Raw genomic sequence first — 22608 nt, 5'->3', positions numbered from 1 at the left:
TATTGTATAACAGGCCAAATGGAATGCAAAGTGATTTGTGGTTTTGAAAAGATTTTCATACTTACATGAGAATGACATGTCTTCAAAAGAGTGTGGACTATAGGAATTTTATTCTGAGCATAAGGAGATTTTTTAACTAAGTAGTGAGCTATTATTCTTACAGTTTTTTATTTTCTCTTCTAACCCACCCTTTTCCATAAATATGGATTGCAAGGCTGTCTGTCTTAATTTTTCTATTCACTTCTGATCCGTAACCAATTCTTCCTTTATTTTGAATTACTTATATCTCATCCCCTATGTACTTTTATTCCTACAATGAAATAAAGAGAGTTAGAGTCTATAACAGAGTGCTTTTAGTGAATATAGATAAGAAAAGTAAGAGCAGACAAGAGCTGAAAACCAGTCATTTACTTTTAATATGCAGAGTGTGAGAATATGGAAGGTGTATGAGAAGATCCTCCAGGGAAAACTTGGATTAGCCTATAGGATATTGGAAAATAGTAAGATCAACAATTGCTATAGAGTATTGAAACTGTTGACAAAAGTTTTGAGGATTAAATTAAGGATTTTTTTTTAAGAACAAGAAATCAGTTCTAGAAAAGAAACGTATTTTAGGAGTGGTTAAGTCCAGTCTTTGGAAATATGTTTGACCCATTAAATTATTTAACTTTCTTCACTCCAAAATTAAACAGTTCCACCTGAGGGAGAACTGGATGCTGATTTGAGGAAGACAATTATATTACGTGCTGGCGTTACATTGAGACTATATGTACCAGTAAAAGGACGTCCACCTCCAAAGATCACTTGGTCTAAACCAGATGCCAATCTAAGAGAAAGGATTGGACTGGACATAAAGTCAACTGACTTTGACACTTTCTTGCGCTGTGAAAATGTGAACAAATATGATGCAGGAAAATATATCTTGACTCTGGAGAACAGCTGTGGTAAAAAGGAATATACCATTGTGGTGAAAGTGCTGGGTAAGTTTGTTTGAAACAAAATCATACATGTTAAAAATGCAATTCTATACCTTTTTTACATATTTATTTCTTACTTACCATTTACCAGATACACCTGGGCCACCTGTCAATGTGACTGTTAAGGAAATATCCAAAGATTCTGCTTATATTACTTGGGATCCTCCCATTATTGATGGTGGAAGCCCCATCATAAACTATGTGGTAGAAAAGCGTGACGCAGAGAGGAAGTCCTGGTCTACAGTGGCAACTGAGTGCCCCAAAACAAGCTTCAGGGTATCTAACTTGGAGGAGGGAAAGTCCTACTTCTTCAGGGTGTTTGCTGAAAATGAGTACGGCATTGGTGATCCTGGTGAAACACGCGATGCCGTCAAAGCTTCCGGTGAGCAAATGAGATGCTACCCTGTCATTTTGAGTGACATCTTACCTTGGTTATCTGGGGCTTAGGCTTACCGTTTCTTCTTTGCTTTAGAAACCCCGGGACCAGTGGTGGATCTGAAAGTGAGATCTGTAAATAAGTCATCTTGTACCATCGGCTGGAAAAAGCCCCGCAGCGATGGTGGAAGTAGAATTACCGGATATGTAGTCGATTTCCTAACTGACGAAAATAAGTGGCAACGAGTTATGCAAGCATTAAACTTACAGTACTTTGCAAAAGATTTGATTGAAGGGAAGGAATATACCTTCAGGGTGAGTGCTGAGAACGAAAATGGAGAAGGAACCCCGAGCGAAATCATTGTCGTGGCAAAGGATGATGTTGGTAAGCCTTTTGCCCTGCACCTTCATTTTCTCTTTATTGTCAGCAAAAATACACTCTTGAGCCTTACTCAACTGGCTTCTATATAAGTTCTTTACAAACCATAGCAATATAAAAAGTTAATTGCTGGTCTTAAAAATAAAAATTTATCTCTTTTGTTTCCCAGTGGCTCCTGACCTTGACTTAAAGGATCTACCTGATTTGTGCTACTTGGCCAAAGAAAACAGCAACTTCCGTCTTAAGATCCCCATAAAAGGCAAGCCAACCCCATCGGTGTCCTGGAAGAAAGGGGAAGATCCTCTAGCAACTGACACAAGAGTCAGTGTGGAGTCATCTGCAGTTAACACCACCCTTGTAGTACGTGACTGCCAAAAATCTGATGCTGGAAAATACACGATCACACTGAAAAATGTCGCTGGCACGAAGGAAGGAACTCTCTCTATAAAAGTTGTTGGCAAACCTGGCATCCCCACTGGGCCAATCAAATTTGATGAGGTCACAGCAGAAGCCATAACCTTAAAGTGGGGTCCTCCCAAAGACGACGGAGGTTCTGAAATCACCAACTATATCCTGGAGAAGAGAGACTCTGTAAACAACAAGTGGGTGACCTGTGCCTCGGCTGTCCAGAAAACCACCTTTAGAGTAACCAGGCTTCATGAGGGTATGGAGTACACCTTCAGGGTCAGTGCCGAAAACAAATATGGTGTAGGAGAGGGCCTGAAGTCGGAGCCAATTGTTGCTAAACATCCTTTTGGTGAGTGTCTCGGTGTCAGAAAATATAAAGCAAAACGTGGTTTTGAGGAAGTTTCTTATTATAAATCTTCCATTGCCATATATTTTCCTAGATGTGCCCGATGCTCCCCCACCTCCCAATATTGTGGATGTCAGACATGACTCGGTAGCTCTAACCTGGACGGACCCCAGGAAAACCGGTGGCTCTCCAATTACAGGTGTTTATTTTGCTCTTATACTCCAGCTTTCACATTAATGTTTCCTCCAAACCTTCCTCCCTGAAAACAAGTTGAATGTATGTATATAGCACTGTCTGCCTGTGCGCACTTTCCTTTCAGTACATCAGCATTCAGTACGTTAAGCATTAATTAAACGAATTCATTAAGCTAATGCTTAACCTCATTGAAACCCTCCTAATATAATAGTTTATAAAGAAAGGCTTTCTTAGTGATAATATCATTTTTTGTAAGTTAAAATTTTTCAACAAAAGGTACAATAAATAAATATGCATATTCCAAGAGAAAAAAATGGCATTATGCCTACATGATAAAAGTGTAGATGTTAGGAGACATATGTAATACTTCAAACAATAAAGAATTTAAATTTTAAAAAATAGTAAAAAAAAAAAAGTATAGATGTTAGCAAGAATGATTATCTCACATATCCATCTATAAGTTATTTGAGCAAAAACACATATAGTATTTCAAAATCAGGCTACATTTGTAAGTTCTATCTGAATTGACACATCACTGGGTCTCTTGTAGGGTATCATATCGAGTTCAAGGAAAGAAACAGCCTTTTGTGGAAGAGAGCGAACAAGACTCCTATTAGGATGAAAGACTTCAGAGTGACAGGATTAACTGAAGGTCTGGAATATGAATTCCGAGTGATGGCAATCAATTTAGCAGGAGTAGGCAAGCCAAGCCTGCCATCAGAGCCAGTCGTGGCACTTGATCCCATTGGTAAGTCATTATATGAAGGAAAACCCAGGTGCATTTTCTGCATGAAAAAAACCACGTTGGTATTTGACTGTTTTCCCCCCATGTTTTAGATCCTCCTGGCAAGCCCGAGGTTATCAGTGTAACAAGGAACTCAGTGACTCTCATTTGGACTGAGCCCAAATACGATGGTGGTCATAAGTTGACTGGATACATAGTGGAGAAGCGGGACCTACCTTCCAAATCTTGGATGAAAGCGAACCATGTTAATGTCCCCGATTGTGTCTTTACTGTAACTGACCTTGTGGAAGGTGGAAAATATGAATTCAGAATTAGAGCAAAGAATACAGCAGGTGCTATCAGTGCCCCATCAGAAAGTACAGGAACCATTATTTGCAAGGACGAATATGGTAGGTCTATTTTACTTTTTGTGCAAGTAAAAACATCAACTTAAGCCTCCTTTCTTTTCTGATTAAAATGTAATTTTTTTCTGACCTTGTGGAAGGTGGAAAATATGAATTCAGAATTAGAGCAAAGAATACAGCAGGTGCTATCAGTGCCCCATCAGAAAGTACAGGAACCATTATTTGCAAGGACGAATATGGTAGGTCTATTTTACTTTTTGTGCACATAAAAACATCAACTTACGCCTCCTTCCTTTTCTGATGAAAATGTAATTTTTTTTTCTTTGCAGAGGCACCAACCATTGTACTTGATCCTACAATAAAAGATGGGCTAACAGTGAAAGCAGGAGAGACCATTGTTTTGAGCGCCATTAGCATTCTTGGCAAGCCCCTTCCAAAGTCAAGCTGGTCCAAGGCAGGAAAAGACATTAGACTATCAGATGTCGTTCAGATCACTTCCACCCCAACATCTTCCATGCTTGCTGTCAAGTATGCCACTAGAAAAGATGCGGGTGAATACACCATCACTGCTACCAATCCTTTTGGCACAAAGGAGGAACACGTGAAGGTAACAGTTCTCGATGTACCTGGTCCCCCAGGTCCCATTGAAATCAGTAATGTTTCTGCTGAAAAAGCAACACTTACATGGACACCTCCCTTGGAAGATGGCGGCTCACCAATTAAGTCCTATATTCTTGAAAAGAGGGAAACCAGCCGACTCTTGTGGACAGTGGTTGCTGAAGATATTCAGTCTTGCAGGCATGTGGCAACCAAACTTATCCAAGGAAATGAGTACCTCTTCCGGGTCTCGGCTGTAAACCAGTATGGCAAAGGAGAACCGGTGGAGTCTGAACCTGTCAAAATGGTAGACAGATTTGGTAGGTACAGCATGTGAGAGAAGTGATCGGTAAATACTTACGGCAGAGTTTAGGAAACAGGATTTCTCATAAATTTGCTTCCTTTTCAGGTCCCCCTGGCCCTCCTGAAAAACCAGAGGTATCAAATGTCACTAAAAACACTGCCACTGTCAGTTGGAAAAGGCCAGCTGATGATGGTGGTAGTGAGATCACAGGATATCATGTGGAAAGGCGAGAAAAGAAAAGCTTGCGATGGGTGAGAGCAACAAAGACACCAGTCTCCGACCTCAGATGCAAAGTCACAGGACTTCAGGAAGGAAACACCTACGAATTCCGCGTCAGTGCAGAAAACAGAGCAGGAATTGGTCCTCCTAGTGAGGCTTCAAATCTTGTTTTAATGAAAGATGCAGCATGTTAGTATTTACCTTTTTCAACACAGCTATTTGAGGGTGCAAATATTTTATATAATTTAGCTAAAAGTCAAACTCCTAATATATATTTTGGTGTCTTGGTTTCCTTTCAGATCCTCCAGGACCACCTACAAATGCACGTGTCACTGATACTACGAAGAAATCTGCTTCTTTAGCATGGGGCAAGCCTCATTATGATGGTGGACTTGAAATCACTGGCTATATCGTAGAGCATCAAAAAGTAGGAGAGGAGGCCTGGATAAAAGATACCACAGGAACTGCCCTCAGAATCACTCAGTTTGTTGTCCCTGATCTTCAGACTAAAGAAAAATACAATTTTAGAATCAGTGCCATCAATGACGCAGGTGTTGGGGAGCCAGCAGTGGTTCCAGATGTTGAAATTGTAGAAAGGGAAATGGTTCCTGATTTCGAACTAGATGCTGAGCTTCGAAGAACCCTTGTTGTTAGAGCAGGACTCAGTATTAGAATATTTGTGCCCATCAAAGGTCGTCCTGCTCCTGAAGTGACATGGACCAAAGATGATATCAACCTTAAAACCCGAGCAAACATTGAAAACACAGAATCATTCACTCTTCTGATTATCCCAGAATGCAACAGATATGACACCGGTAAATTTGTGATGACTATCGAAAACCCTGCTGGGAAGAAAAGTGGCTTTGTCAACGTCAGAGTCTTGGATACACCAGGACCCGTCCTTAACCTGAGGCCTACTGACATCACAAAGGACAGTGTCACCCTGCACTGGGACCTCCCTCTGGTGGATGGGGGCTCCCGTATAACAAACTATATTGTGGAGAAACGAGAAGCAACACGAAAATCTTACACCACAGTCACCACTAAGTGCCATAAATGCACATATAAAGTTACCGGATTGACCGAAGGATGTGAATACTTCTTCAGAGTGATGGCAGAGAATGAATACGGAATTGGTGTCCCAACAGAAACAACAGAACCTGTGAAAGCCTCCGAAGCACCTTTACCTCCAGAAAGTCTGAACATCATGGACATAACCAAGAGCACAGTCAGCCTGGCATGGCCCAAACCAAAGCACGATGGTGGCAGTAAGATCACTGGCTATGTGATTGAAGCCCAACGGAAAGGCTCTGACCAGTGGACCCACATTACAACCGTGAAAGGGTTAGAATGTGTGGTGAGGAATCTCACTGAAGGGGAAGAATACACCTTCCAAGTGATGGCAGTGAACAGTGCAGGGCGAAGTGCCCCTAGAGAAAGCAGACCTGTCATTGTCAAGGAGCAGACAATGCTCCCAGAATTGGATCTCCGTGGCATTTATCAGAAATTAGTCATTGCCAGAGCTGGTGACAACATCAAAGTAGAAATTCCAGTGCTTGGTCGACCAAAGCCCACCGTGACATGGAAAAAAGGAGACCAGATTCTTAAACAGACACAGAGAGTTAATTTTGAAAATACAGCAACTTCAACCATCTTAAATATCAACGAGTGTGTAAGAAGTGATAGTGGGCCCTATCCATTAACTGCAAAGAACATTGTAGGAGAGGTTGGTGATGTCATCACCATTCAAGTCCATGATATTCCAGGACCACCTACTGGACCAATCAAATTCGATGAAGTTTCATCTGATTTTGTAACCTTCTCTTGGGACCCACCTGAGAACGATGGAGGGGTACCAATAAGCAACTATGTAATAGAAATGCGACAGACTGACAGTACTACATGGACTGAACTAGCAAGCACTGTTATTCGCACTACCTATAAAGCCACCCGCCTTACTACCGGAGTGGAATATCAATTCCGGGTAAGAGCTCAGAATAGATACGGAGTTGGACCAGGCATCACATCAGCATCAGTAGTTGCCAATTATCCATTTAAGGTTCCTGGGCCTCCTGGTACCCCTCAGGTAACTGCAGTTACCAAGGACTCAATGACAATTAGCTGGCATGAACCTCTCTCTGATGGTGGAAGCCCCATTTTAGGATATCACATTGAAAGAAAAGAACGAAATGGTATACTCTGGCAGAATGTGAGCAAAGCATTAGTACCAGGCAACATTTTCAAATCAACTGGACTTACAGATGGTATTGCTTATGAGTTCCGAGTGATTGCAGAAAACATGGCAGGCAAAAGCAAGCCGAGCAAGCCATCTGAGCCCATGCTTGCTTTGGATCCCATCGACCCACCTGGGAAACCAGTTCCTCTGAATATTACTAGACACACCGTGACACTTAAATGGGCTAAGCCTGAATATACTGGAGGCTTTAAAATTACTAGTTATATAGTTGAAAAGAGAGACCTCCCTAATGGACGGTGGCTGAAGGCCAACTTCAGCAACATTTTGGAGAATGAATTTACAGTCAGTGGCCTAACAGAAGATGCTGCATATGAATTCCGCGTGATTGCCAAAAATGCTGCTGGTGCTATTAGTCCACCATCTGAGCCATCAGATGCTATCACGTGCAGGGATGACATTGAAGCACCAAGGATCATGGTGGATATTAAATTTAAGGACACAATTATACTAAAAGCAGGTGAAGCATTCAAGCTGGAAGCTGATGTTTCAGGTCGCCCTCCTCCAACAATGGAATGGACCAAAGATGGAAAGGAGCTGGAAGGCACAGGGAAATTAGAAATAAAAATTGCAGATTTCTCTACTAATCTGGTAAACAAGGATTCATTAAGAAGGGATGGTGGTGCCTATACCCTTACAGCAACTAATCCTGGGGGTTTTGCCAAACATATTTTCAATGTCAAAGTTCTTGATAGACCAGGCCCACCGGAAGGACCCTTAGTTGTATCTGAGGTGACATCAGAAAAATGTGTATTGTCCTGGTTGCCTCCACGGGATGATGGAGGTGCCAAAATTGATCATTATGTGGTTCAGAAACGTGAAACCAGCAGATTGGCATGGACAAATGTAGCCGCAGAAGTCCAAGTAACAAAACTAAAGGTTACTAAACTTTTGAAAGGCAATGAATACATCTTCCGCGTTATGGCAGTAAATAAATATGGAGTCGGAGAGCCACTGGAATCAGAGCCTGTGCTTGCAGTGGATCCTTATGGACCCCCTGATCCACCCAAAAACCCTGAAGTCACAACTATTACTAAAGATTCAATGGTTGTCTGCTGGGGACATCCTGACTCTGATGGTGGAAGTGAGATCATAAACTATATTGTGGAACGGCGTGATAAAGCTGGGCAACGCTGGGTGAAATGCAACAAAAAAACTGTTACTGATTTGAGATTTAAAGTGTCTGGACTGACCGAAGGACATGAATATGAGTTCAGGATTATGGCTGAGAATGCTGCTGGAATTAGTGCACCAAGCTCTACCAGTCCATTTTATAAGGCTTGTGATGCTGTGTTTAAACCTGGCCCACCAGGTAACCCACGTCTCCTAGATTCAAGCAGATCATCCATCTCAATTGCTTGGAATAAACCCATCTATGATGGCGGCTCCGAAATCACCGGGTATATGGTTGAGATTGCCCTTCCAGAGGAAGATGAATGGCAGATTGTCACTCCGCCAGCTGGTCTCAAGGCAACTTCTTACACCATCACCAATCTAATAGAGAATCAGGAGTATAAAATCCGGATCTATGCCATGAATTCTGAAGGAATTGGAGAACCTGCACTTGTTCCCGGAACTCCAAAGGCTGAAGACAGGTTGCTGCCTCCAGAGATTGAACTGGATGCTGACCTGCGCAAAGTTGTTACTATAAGAGCTTGTTGTACCCTGAGACTTTTTGTTCCAATCAAAGGCAGGCCTGCGCCTGAGGTGAAGTGGAGCCGGGAACATGGAGAATCTTTGGATAAAGCTAGCATTGATTCCACAAGCTCTTACACCCTGCTTATTGTTGGAAATGTTAACAGATTCGACAGCGGCAAATACATACTAACTGTAGAAAACAGCTCAGGCAGCAAATCTGCATTTGTCAATGTTAGAGTACTGGATACACCAGGCCCTCCACAGGATCTGAAGGTAAAGGAGGTCACTAAGACATCTGTCACATTGACATGGGAGCCTCCTCTCCTTGATGGAGGTTCAAAAATAAAGAACTACATTGTTGAAAAGCGGGAGTCAACAAGAAAAGCATATTCAACTGTCGCAACAAATTGCCACAAGACTTCCTGGAAGGTAGACCAGCTTCAAGAAGGCTGTAGTTACTATTTCAGGGTTCTTGCTGAAAATGAATATGGCATCGGGCTGCCTGCTGAAACTGCAGAATCTGTGAAAGCATCAGAACGACCTCTTCCTCCAGGAAAAATAACTTTGGTGGATGTCACAAGAAACAGCGTGTCGCTTTCTTGGGAGAAACCAGAGCATGATGGAGGCAGCCGAATTCTAGGCTATATTGTAGAGATGCAGAGCAAAGGCAGTGACAAATGGGTCACGTGTGCCACAGTCAAAGTCACTGAAGCCACTATAACTGGATTAATTCAGGGTGAAGAATACTCTTTCCGTGTTTCAGCTCAGAATGAAAAGGGCATCAGTGATCCTAGACAACTGAGTGTGCCAGTAATTGCCAAAGATCTTGTCATTCCACCAGCCTTCAAACTCCTCTTCAATACTTTCACTGTACTGGCAGGTGAAGACCTAAAAGTTGATGTTCCATTCATTGGACGCCCTCCACCAGCTGTAACCTGGCTTAAAGATGAGGTGCCACTGAAGCAGACAACTAGAGTAAATGCAGAAAGCACAGAAAATAATTCATTATTGACAATAAAGGAAGCCTGCCGCGAAGATGTTGGACATTACACGGTTAAACTGACAAACTCAGCTGGTGAAGCTACTGAAATTCTTAATGTTGTTGTTCTTGACAAACCAGGGCCTCCAACTGGACCAGTTAAAATAGATGAAGTGACGGCTGATAGTATTACCCTTTCCTGGGGCCCACCTAAATATGATGGTGGAAGTTCTATCAATAATTACATTGTAGAAAAACGGGACACTTCCACCACCACCTGGCAAATTGTGTCAGCTACTGTTGCAAGGACAACAATAAAAGCTTGCAGATTAAAGACTGGATGTGAATATCAGTTTAGGATTGCAGCTGAAAACAGATATGGAAAGAGCACCTACCTCAATTCAGAGCCTATTGTAGCCCAGTATCCATTCAAAGTTCCTGGTCCTCCTGGCACACCATTTGTAACACTCTCCTCCAAGGACAGCATGGAAGTACGATGGAACGAGCCAGTCAATGATGGAGGTAGCAAAGTCATTGGCTATCATCTAGAACGCAAGGAAAGAAATAGCATCCTCTGGGTTAAGTTGAATAAAACACCTATTCCTCAAACCAAGTTTAAAACAACTGGCCTCGAGGAAGGCATTGAATATGAATTTAGAGTCTCTGCAGAGAACATCGTGGGCATTGGCAAGCCAAGCAAAGTGTCAGAATGCTACGTAGCTCGTGACCCATGTGATCCACCGGGGCGGCCAGAGGCAATCATTGTCACACGGAATTCTGTGACTCTTCAGTGGAAGAAACCCACCTATGATGGTGGAAGCAAGATCACTGGTTATATTGTTGAGAAGAAAGAACTACCTGAGGGCCGTTGGATGAAAGCTAGTTTTACAAATGTCATTGACACTCAATTTGAAGTAACTGGCCTGGTTGAAGATCATAGGTATGAGTTCCGGGTTATAGCTCGAAATGCTGCGGGAGTGTTGAGCGAGCCCTCAGAAAGCACAGGAGCAATAACAGCAAGAGATGAGGTAGATCCACCACGAATAAGTATGGATCCCAAATACAAAGAAACAATTGTGGTCCATGCTGGTGAATTCTTCAAGATTGATGCAGATGTTCATGGCAAACCAATACCAACTACTCAATGGCTAAAAGGTGATCAGGAGCTATCAAATACAGCTCGACTAGAAATAAAGAGCACTGACTTTGCCACCAGTCTCAGTGTAAAGGATGCCGTACGTGTTGACAGTGGAAATTACATACTGAAGGCCAAAAATGTTGCAGGCGAGAGATCAGTTACTGTAAATGTCAAAGTTCTTGATAAACCAGGGCCACCTGAAGGACCTGTTGTTATAACAGGAGTTACAGCAGAAAAATGCACACTGGCTTGGAAACCCCCACTACAGGATGGTGGGAGTGATATCATAAATTATATTGTGGAAAGGAGAGAAACCAGCCGCTTAGTTTGGACTGTGGTTGATGCCAATGTGCAAACTCTCAGCTGCAAGGTGACTAAGCTTCTTGAAGGCAATGAATATATGTTCCGTATAATGGCTGTAAACAAATATGGTGTCGGCGAACCTCTTGAATCTGAGCCAGTAATTGCTAAGAATCCATTTGTAGTACCAGATGCACCAAAGGCTCCAGAAATCACGGCAGTGACCAAGGACTCAATGATCGTTGTATGGGAAAGGCCAGCATCTGATGGTGGCAGTGAAATTCTTGGATATGTTCTTGAAAAACGAGATAAAGAGGGCATCCGATGGACAAGATGCCACAAACGTTTGATTGGGGAATTACGCTTGAGGGTAACTGGACTCCTAGAAAATCACAGTTATGAGTTCAGAGTGTCAGCTGAGAATGCTGCTGGACTTAGTGAACCAAGCCCACCTTCCACTTACCAAAAGGCTTGTGATCCTATTTATAAACCAGGGCCCCCAAACAATCCAAAAGTCACAGATATTACCAGGTCTTCTGTCTTCCTTTCTTGGAGCAAACCAATATACGATGGTGGCTGTGAAATTCAAGGATACATTGTTGAACAATGTGATGTGAGTGACGGTGAATGGACAATGTGCACTCCACCTACTGGAATCAATAAAACAAACTTAGAAGTAGAGAAGCTGTTGGAAAAGCATGAATACAACTTCCGCATCTGTGCTGTTAATAAAGCTGGAGTTGGAGAACATGCTGATGTTCCTGGACCTATTCTAGTTGAAGAAAAATTGGAAGCACCAGACATTGATCTTGACCTAGAACTAAGGAAAATTATAAATATAAGGGCAGGTGGCTCCTTAAGGTTATTTGTTCCTATTAAAGGTCGTCCTACACCAGAAGTGAAATGGGGGAAAATGGATGGTGAAATCCGAGATGCTGCTATAATTGATGTCACTAGCAGTTTCACCTCTCTTGTTCTTGACAATGTAAACCGATATGATAGTGGAAAATATACACTCACCTTAGAAAACAGCAGTGGAACAAAGTCTGCCTTTGTTACTGTGAGAGTCCTAGACACACCAAGTCCACCTGTTAACCTGAAAGTCACAGAAATCACCAAGGACTCAGTATCAATTACATGGGAACCTCCTTTGCTGGATGGTGGCTCCAAAATAAAAAATTACATTGTTGAGAAACGCGAAGCCACAAGAAAATCATATGCTGCAGTTGTAACAAATTGCCATAAGAATTCTTGGAAAATTGATCAACTCCAAGAAGGTTGCAGTTATTACTTTAGAGTCACAGCTGAAAATGAGTATGGTATTGGCCTTCCTGCCCGCACTGCTGATCCAATTAAGGTTGCAGAAGTCCCACAACCTCCAGGAAAAATAACTGTGGATGATGTCACCAGAAACAGTGTCTCCTTGAGTTGGACAAAGCCTGAACATGATGGTGGCAGTAAAATAATTCAGTATATTGTGGAAATGCAAGCTAAACACAGTGAGAAATGGTCAGAGTGTGCACGAGTCAAGTCCCTTGAAGCAGTAATTTCCAACCTAACTCAGGGAGAAGAATATCTTTTTAGAGTTATTGCTGTAAATGAAAAGGGGAGAAGTGATCCTAGGTCCCTTGCAGTTCCAATAATTGCCAAAGATCTGGTCATTGAGCCAGATGTAAGACCTGCATTCAATAATTATAGTGTACAAGTTGGACAAGATTTGAAAATAGAAGTGCCAATTTCTGGACGTCCTAAGCCAACCATTACATGGACTAAAGATGGTGCTCCACTGAAGCAGACTACAAGAATCAATGTTACAGATTCACTTGACCTCACTGTACTCAGTATTAAAGAAACTCATAAGGATGATGGTGGACATTATGGAATCACAGTTGCTAATATTGTTGGTCAGAAAACAGCATCCATTGAAATTATAACTCTAGATAAACCTGATCCTCCAAAAGGACCTGTTAAATTTGATGAAGTCAGTGCCGAAAGTATTACATTATCTTGGAACCCTCCATTATATACCGGGGGTTGCCAGATCACCAACTACATTGTTCAGAAAAGAGATACAACCACCACCGTATGGGATGTTGTTTCTGCTACTGTTGCCAGAACTACACTCAAAGTAACCAAACTGAAAACTGGTACGGAATACCAATTCAGAATATTTGCTGAAAACAGATATGGACAAAGCTTTGCCTTGGATTCTAGTCCAATTGTAGCTCAATATCCCTACAAAGAACCTGGCCCTCCAGGCACACCATTTGTCACAGCCATTTCCAAAGAGTCCATGGTTGTACAGTGGCATGAACCAATCAATAATGGTGGAAGCCCAGTTATAGGTTACCACCTTGAAAGAAAGGAAAGAAATAGTATTTTGTGGACAAAAGTCAACAAAACTATTATTCATGACACCCAGTTTAAAGCAGTCAATCTTGAAGAAGGCATTGAATATGAATTCAGAGTTTATGCTGAAAATATTGTTGGTGTAGGCAAAGCAAGCAAGAATTCTGAATGCTATGTAGCCAGAGATCCCTGTGACCCACCAGGAACCCCAGAAGCAATCATTGTTAAAAGAAATGAGATCACTTTACAATGGACCAAACCCGTATATGATGGTGGAAGTATGATTACAGGTTACATTGTAGAAAAACGTGATTTGCCTGAGGGTCGTTGGATGAAAGCTAGTTTCACAAATGTCATTGAAACTCAATTTACTGTGTCAGGCCTTACTGAAGATCAAAGATATGAATTCAGAGTCATTGCAAAGAATGCAGCTGGTACAGTAAGTAAACCCTCTGACAGTACTGGACCGATAACTGCCAAGGATGAGGTTGAACTCCCAAGAATTTCAATGGATCCAAAATTCAGAGACACAATTGTGGTAAATGCTGGAGAAACATTCAGGCTTGAGGCTGATGTCCGTGGAAAGCCCCTGCCTACCATTGAGTGGTTAAGAGGAGATAAAGAAGTTGAAGAATCTGCTAGATGTGAAATAAAAAACACAGATTTCAAGGCTTTACTTATTATAAAAGATGCCATTAGAATTGATGGTGGACAGTATATTTTAAGAGCTTCCAATGTTGCAGGTTCTAAGTCATTCCCGGTAAATGTGAAAGTGTTGGATAGACCGGGACCTCCAGAAGGACCAGTTCAGGTCACTGGAGTCACTGCTGAAAAATGCACTTTAACGTGGTCTCCACCACTACAAGATGGTGGCAGTGACATTTCTCACTATGTTGTTGAAAAGAGAGAAACGAGTCGGCTTGCCTGGACTGTTGTTGCTTCCCAAGTTGTGACCAACTCTCTGAAAGTAACCAAACTCTTAGAAGGAAATGAATATATTTTCCGTATAATGGCTGTCAACAAATATGGTGTTGGAGAGCCTTTGGAATCTGCACCAGTACTGATGAAAAATCCATTTGTGCCCCCTGGACCACCAAAAAGCCTGGAAGTCACGAACATTGCCAAGGACTCCATGACTGTCTGTTGGAACCGTCCAGATAGTGATGGTGGAAGTGAGATTATTGGTTACATCGTAGAGAAAAGAGACAGAAGTGGCATTAGGTGGATAAAATGTAATAAACGCCGCATTACAGATTTGCGTCTAAGAGTAACAGGATTAACAGAAGATCATGAGTATGAATTCCGAGTCTCTGCAGAAAATGCTGCTGGAGTTGGAGAACCAAGTCCAGCGACAGTTTATTATAAGGCTTGTGATCCTGTGTTTAAACCTGGTCCACCCACCAATGCACACACTGTAGACACCACTAAAAATTCAATTACAGTTGCCTGGGGTAAACCCATCTATGATGGTGGCAGTGAGATCCTGGGATATGTAGTAGAAATCTGTAAAGCAGACGAAGAAGAATGGCAAATAGTTACTCCACCAACTGGCCTGAAAGCCACTCGATTTGAAATTTCAAAACTCATTGAACACCAAGAGTATAAAATACGAGTCTGTGCCCTCAATAAAGTTGGCTTAGGTGAGGCTACATCCGTTCCTGGTACTGTGAAACCAGAAGATAAACTTGAAGCACCTGAACTTGACCTTGATTCTGAATTAAGGAAAGGGATTGTTGTAAGAGCTGGTGGATCTGCCAGAATTCACATTCCATTCAAAGGCCGTCCAACACCTGAGATCACTTGGTCTCGAGAGGAAGGTGAATTCACAGATAAGGTTCAAATTGAAAAGGGTGTAAACTATACCCATCTATCAATAGATAATTGTGATAGAAATGATGCTGGAAAATATATTCTCAAGCTGGAAAACAGCAGTGGATCTAAATCTGCTTTTGTGACTGTGAAAGTTCTGGATACCCCAGGACCGCCACAGAACTTGACAGTCAAAGAAGTGAAAAAAGACTCTGTCATCTTGGTGTGGGAACCACCCATCATTGATGGAGGTGCAAAGATCAAGAACTATGTTATTGACAAACGTGAGTCAACCAGAAAAGCGTATGCTAATGTGAGCAATAAATGCAGCAAAACAAGCTTTAAAGTCGAGAATCTTACAGAAGGATCCATTTATTACTTTAGAGTTATGGCTGAAAATGAATTTGGAGTTGGTGTTCCAGTAGAAACTGTTGATGCTGTGAAAGCTGCTGAACCTCCTTCCCCACCAGGAAAGGTTACACTCACTGATGTGTCTCAGACCAGTGCGTCACTTATGTGGGAGAAACCTGAACATGATGGTGGTAGCAGAATCCTGGGGTATGTTGTTGAAATGCAGCCCAAGGGAACTGAAAAATGGAGTGTTGTGGCTGAATCCAAAGTCTGTAATGCAGTTGTTACTGGTTTGAGTTCTGGACAAGAGTATCAGTTCCGTGTCAAGGCTTACAATGAGAAAGGAAAAAGTGATCCAAGAGTGCTTGGTGTTCCGGTCATAGCCAAGGACTTGACTATACAGCCTAGTCTTAAGTTGCCATTCAACACATATACTGTCCAAGCTGGAGAAGATCTTAAAATCGAAATTCCAGTTATTGGCCGACCAAGACCTAAAATTTCATGGATCAAAGATGGTGAGACTCTTAAACAGACAACAAGAGTAAATATTGAGGAAACAGCTACTTCAACTATTTTACACATTAAAGAAAGTAACAAAGATGACTTTGGAAAATACACCATAACAGCAACAAACAGTGCAGGTGAGGCAACAGAAAATCTCAGCGTTATCGTCTTGGAAAAGCCTGGACCTCCAGTTGGTCCTGTTCGGTTTGATGAAGTTAGTGCAGACTTTGTGGTCATATCTTGGGAACCTCCAGCCTATACTGGTGGCTGCCAAATAAGCAACTACATTGTAGAAAAGCGCGATACAACCACTACCACTTGGCAGATGGTATCAGCAACAGTTGCAAGAACAACAATTAAAATAAGCAAACTGAAAACAGGCACAGAATACCAGTTTAGAATTTTTGCTGAAAACAGGTATGGAAAAAGTACCTCTCTGGATTCTAAACCAGTTGTTGTACAATATCCATTTAAAGTACCGGGACCACCTGGAACTCCTTTTGTGACATCCATCTCAAAAGATCAAATGCTTGTTCAGTGGCATGAGCCAGTTAATGATGGAGGTAGCAAAGTTATTGGCTACCATCTTGAACAGAAAGAAAAGAACAGCATTTTATGGATCAAATTAAATAAGAGTCCCATTCAAGATACCAAATTCAAAACAACTGGGCTTGATGAAGGCCTTGAGTATGAGTTCAGAGTTTCTGCTGAAAATATTGTTGGCATCGGTAAGCCTAGCAAAGTGTCCGAATGTTTTGTTGCTCGTGATCCATGTGACCCACCTGGTCGCCCTGAAGCCATTGTTATTACAAGAAACAGTGTCACACTAACATGGAAGAAACCTGCTTATGATGGTGGTAGCAAAATAACAGGTTACATTGTAGAGAAGAAAGACCTACCCGATGGCCGTTGGATGAAAGCCAGCTTTACCAATGTATTAGAAACTGAATTTACAGTGAGTGGACTTGTAGAAGACCAAAGATATGAATTTAGAGTAATTGCAAGAAATGCAGCTGGCAACTTTAGTGAACCATCTGAAAGCACGGGTGCCATTACTGCAAGAGATGAAATTGATGCACCAAATGCCTCATTGGATCCAAAATATAGAGATGTCATCATTGTTCACGCAGGAGAGACTTTTGTCCTTGAAGCTGATATCCGCGGCAAACCTATACCTGATATTGTTTGGTTAAAAGATGGAAAAGAGCTTGAAGAAACAGCTGCTAGGATGGAAATCAAATCTACTCTTCAGAAAACAACTCTCATTGTCAAAGACTGCATACGTACTGATGGAGGACAATACATTCTGAAACTGAGCAATGTAGGCGGTACAAAGTCTATACCAATCACTGTAAAGGTACTTGACAGGCCAGGGCCTCCTGAAGGGCCTCTCAAAGTTTCTGGGGTTACTGCTGAAAAATGTTACCTGGCATGGAACCCACCTTTACAAGATGGCGGTGCTAATATTTCACATTACATCATTGAAAAGAGAGAGACAAGCAGACTTTCCTGGACCCAGGTTTCAACTGAGGTACAGGCCCTTAACTACAAAGTCACCAAACTTCTTCCTGGAAATGAGTACATTTTCCGTGTCATGGCTGTTAATAAGTATGGCATTGGAGAGCCCTTGGAATCTGAGCCTGTCATAGCCTGTAATCCTTATAAACCACCAGGTCCTCCTTCACCACCTGAAGTCTCAGCAATCACCAAAGATTCTATGGTGGTAACATGGACACGCCCAGTGGATGACGGAGGTGCTGAAATTGAGGGTTATATTCTTGAAAAACGAGATAAGGAAGGCATCAGATGGATCAAGTGTAACAAGAAAACACTAACAGACCTCCGAATGAGGGTAACTGGCCTCACCGAAGGTCATTCCTATGAATTCAGAGTTGCAGCTGAAAATGCAGCTGGTGTGGGTGAACCTAGTGAGCCATCTGTTTTCTATCGTGCATGTGATGCTTTGTACCCACCAGGTCCACCAAGTAATCCAAAAGTGACAGACACTTCCAGGTCCTCTGTCTCCCTCGCATGGAATAAGCCAATTTACGATGGTGGTGCACCTGTTAAGGGCTATGTGATTGAAGTCAAAGAAGCCACTGCTGATGAATGGACAACTTGCACTCCACCAACAGGATTACAAGGAAAGCAGTTCACAGTGACTGAGCTTAAAGAAAATACTGAATATAATTTCCGTATTTGTGCCATCAATTCTGAAGGTGTAGGTGAACCTGCAACTATACCTGGTTCAGTTGTTGCTCAAGATCGGCTAGAGCCACCAGAAATAGAACTTGATGCTGATCTCAGAAAGGTGGTCATTCTCCGTGCAAGTACTACTTTACGCTTATTTGTCACTATCAAAGGTCGACCGGAACCTGAAGTTAAATGGGAAAAGGCTGATGCCATTCTCACTGAGAGGGCCCAGATTGAGGTGACCAGTTCATATACAATGTTGGTCATTGATAATGTTACCAGATTTGACAGTGGCCGGTATAATCTGACACTAGAAAATAACAGTGGCTCCAAAACAGCTTTTGTTAATGTCAGAGTTCTTGACTCACCAAGTGCCCCGGTGAATTTGACTGTAAGAGAAGTGAAGAAAGACTCGGTGACATTGTCTTGGGAACCACCACTTATTGATGGAGGAGCTAAGATTACAAACTACATTGTCGAAAAACGGGAAGCTACAAGGAAAGCATATGCTACCGTGACAAACAATTGCACTAAGAACACTTTTAAAATTGAAAATCTACAAGAAGGATGTTCTTACTACTTCCGAGTCTTGGCGTCCAATGAATATGGGATTGGTTTGCCAGCTGAAACAACTGAACCCATCAAAGCTTCTGAACCACCCCTCCCACCTGGAAGAGTAACTCTTGTTGATGTGACTCGTAACACAGCTACAATTAAGTGGGAAAAACCAGAAAGTGACGGTGGCAGCAAAATTACTGGTTATGTAGTTGAAATGCAGACTAAAGGGAGTGAGAAATGGAGCACTTGCACACAAGTTAAGACTCTAGAAGCAACTATATCTGGCCTAACTACAGGAGAAGAGTATGTCTTCAGGGTAGCTGCAGTTAATGAAAAAGGAAGAAGTGATCCAAGACAACTTGGAGTGCCAGTAATTGCAAGGGATATTGAAATAGAGCCTTCAGTTGAGCTTCCTTTCAATACTTTCCATGTAAAGGCTAAAGACCAACTTAAGATCGATATTCCATTCAAAGGAAGACCTCAAGCTACTATAAGCTGGGAAAAAGATGGCCAGATTCTTAAGGAGACAACCAGAGTCAATGTTACTTCTTCAAAGACTGTAACATCACTCTCTATTAAGGAAGCTTCAAGGGAAGATGTTGGAACTTACGAATTATGTGTTTCAAACAGTGCTGGATCCATAACAGTTCCTATTACAGTAATTGTCCTTGACAAACCAGGACCTCCAGGACCTATACATATTGATGAGGTTAGCTGTGACAATATAACTATTTCTTGGAGTCCTCCAGAATATGATGGTGGCTGCCAAATTAGCAATTATATTGTTGAAAAGAGAGAAACTACTTCCACAACATGGCATGTAGTTTCACAAACAGTTGTAAGAACATCCATTAAAATAGTGCGTCTGACAACAGGAAGTGAGTATCAGTTCCGTGTTTGTGCAGAAAACCGCTATGGAAAGAGCTCCTACAGTGAATCTTCAGCTGTTGTTGCAGAGTATCCATTCAGTCCCCCAGGGCCTCCTGGTACGCCTAAAGTTGTGCATGCCACAAAATCTACCATGTTGGTCAGCTGGCAAGTACCAGTTAATGATGGAGGAAGTCAAGTAATTGGGTATCACCTTGAGTATAAAGAAAGAAGCAGCATTCTTTGGTCAAAAGCAAATAAAATTCTCATCCCCAATACTCAAATGAAAGTCTCTGGCCTTGATGAAGGACTGATGTATGAGTACCGTGTATATGCTGTGAATATTGCTGGAATCGGTAAATGCAGTAAAGCTTGTGAACCAGTTCCTGCACGGGATCCCTGTGACCCTCCTGGACAACCTGAAGTCACAAATATCACAAGAAAATCAGTGTCACTTAAATGGTCTAAACCACGTTATGATGGTGGCGCTAAGATCACAGGATACATTATTGAACGTAGAGAACTACCAGATGGCCGGTGGCTGAAGTGCAATTTTACTAACGTACAAGAAACATACTTTGAAGTAACTGAACTTACTGAAGATCAGCGTTATGAATTCCGGGTTTTTGCAAGGAATGCTGCTGACTCAGTTAGTGAACCCTCTGAATCCACTGGACCTATTACAGTTAAAGACGATGTTGAGGCTCCAAGAATTATGATGGATGTCAAGTTCCGAGATGTTATTGTTGTCAAAGCTGGAGAAGTCCTTAAGATAAATGCTGACATTGCAGGACGACCTCTGCCAGTAGTTTCCTGGACCAAGGATGGTGTAGAAATTGAAGAAAGAGCAAGAATAGAAATTGTCTCAACGGACTATAATACTTTGTTAACAGTGAAAGACTGTGTCAGACGAGACACTGGGCAGTATGTACTAACACTGAAGAATGTTGCAGGAACTCGGTCTATGGCAGTTAATTGCAAGGTACTTGATAAGCCCGGCCCACCAGCAGGACCGATTGAGATAAATGGCCTCACCTCTGAAAAATGCTCTCTTTCCTGGGGACCTCCCCAAGAAGATGGCGGTGCAAGTATCGACCATTACATTGTAGAAAAACGTGAAACAAGCCGCCTTGCATGGACAATTTGTGAAGGAGAGTTAAAGACAACATCCTGTAAAATAACCAAATTACTCAAAGGCAATGAATACATCTTTAGAGTAACAGGTGTTAATAAATATGGTGTTGGTGAGCCCCTAGAGAGTGTGGCTGTGAAGGCACTAGACCCATTTACAGTCCCAAGTCCTCCCACATCTTTGGAAATTACATCTGTGACCAAAGAATTCATGACACTTTGCTGGTCGAGACCTGAGAGTGATGGAGGGAGTGAGATCTCTGGATATATCATTGAAAGGCGAGAGAAAAGTGGTCTACGATGGGTGCGTGTAAACAAAAAACCAGTTTATGATTTGAGAGTGAAATCAACAGGACTCCGGGAAGGATGTGAATATGAGTATAGGGTTTTTGCAGAAAATGCTGCTGGCCTAAGCCTTCCAAGTGAAACCTCTCCCTTAATTCGGGCAGAAGATCCAGTGTTCTTACCATCTCCTCCATCCAAACCGAAAGTTGTAGACTTTGGCAAGACAAATATAACTATTAGCTGGGTTAAGCCTTTATTTGATGGTGGGGCCACAATAACTGGATACACTGTAGAATACAAAACATCCGATGAAACTGACTGGACAGTTGCCATTCAGAGCTTAAGAGGCACAGAATATACAATAAATGGACTAACAACAGGAGCCGAATATATTTTCAGAGTAAGATCTGTCAATAAGGTGGGTGCTAGTGATCCCAGTGATAGTTCTGATCCCCAGATAGCAAAAGAAAGAGAAGAAGAACCTGTATTTGATCTTGACAGTGAAATGAAGAAGACCTTGATTGTCAAGGCTGGTGCCTCATTCACCATGACTGTGCCTTTCCGAGGAAGACCAGTACCCAATGTCTCCTGGAGTAAACCAGACACAGACCTCCGCATTCGAGCTTACATTGATTCCACAGACTCTCGTACCTCACTTACTATTGAAAATGCCCACCGAAATGATTCTGGAAAATACACATTAACAATTCAGAATCATTTGAATGCTGCTTCACTGACCTTAGTTGTCAAAGTTTTAGATTCTCCTGGTCCTCCAGCCAATATTTCTGTACATGATGTCACCAAAGAGTCTGCTGTGTTATCCTGGGATGTGCCTGAAAACGACGGTGGAGCACCAGTGAAGAATTACCACATAGAAAAACGTGAGGCCAGTAAGAAAGCGTGGGTCTCTGTAACCAACAATTGTAACCGCCTCTCCTACAAAGTTACCAACCTACAAGAAGGGGCGATCTACTACTTCAGAGTCTTTGGAGAAAATGAGTTTGGTGTTGGTGCACCAGCTGAAACACAGGAAGGAGTAAAAATAACAGGTATGTTTTACGAACAAAGAAAATCTGCAAATTCATATTAATTTTCCTAGAATAATGTGAATCATTCTAATTACTATTTAATGTTAAATGTTTTTGGTTCACACCTCAAACAATTCATACTATAGCACAAAATGAAATCTCTAATAGAGAAAAATTTTATTGATAAAAATATAAGTAGAAAGTAATACAGCTAGAACTGGATAATGTATGTTAAATTTAAGTACAATTGAATTTGACTATGTAAATAGCATAGGTGTGCAGAAGTTACATGATGAAGTTTCCTACAAGATTGTTCATCATATTTTTCAATGTTA

General features: G+C 41.9%; 1 protein-coding gene across 1 annotated transcript in view; it reads left to right on the top strand.

Moving 5' to 3' along the window:
* Positions 1-22608, top strand: part of TTN (titin) — a 282573-nt gene that overhangs the window by 226726 nt on the left and 33239 nt on the right. Inside the window, exons 275-284 of the mRNA XM_014546416.1 lie at positions 693-980; positions 1069-1359; positions 1450-1737; positions 1901-2488; positions 2580-2684; positions 3231-3428; positions 3518-3814; positions 4099-4686; positions 4776-5078; positions 5189-22294. Coding sequence (XP_014401902.1) covers positions 693-980; positions 1069-1359; positions 1450-1737; positions 1901-2488; positions 2580-2684; positions 3231-3428; positions 3518-3814; positions 4099-4686; positions 4776-5078; positions 5189-22294 — 20052 coding nt within the window. The remainder of the gene's footprint in view (positions 1-692; positions 981-1068; positions 1360-1449; positions 1738-1900; positions 2489-2579; positions 2685-3230; positions 3429-3517; positions 3815-4098; positions 4687-4775; positions 5079-5188; positions 22295-22608) is intronic.

This window comes from Myotis brandtii, unplaced genomic scaffold (genome assembly GCF_000412655.1).
Source record: "Myotis brandtii unplaced genomic scaffold, ASM41265v1 scaffold112, whole genome shotgun sequence".
Lineage (NCBI taxonomy): Eukaryota > Metazoa > Chordata > Mammalia > Chiroptera > Vespertilionidae > Myotis > Myotis brandtii.
The sequence above is the reverse complement of the archived record's forward strand: the minus strand, read 5'-3'. Positions and strand labels throughout refer to the sequence as shown.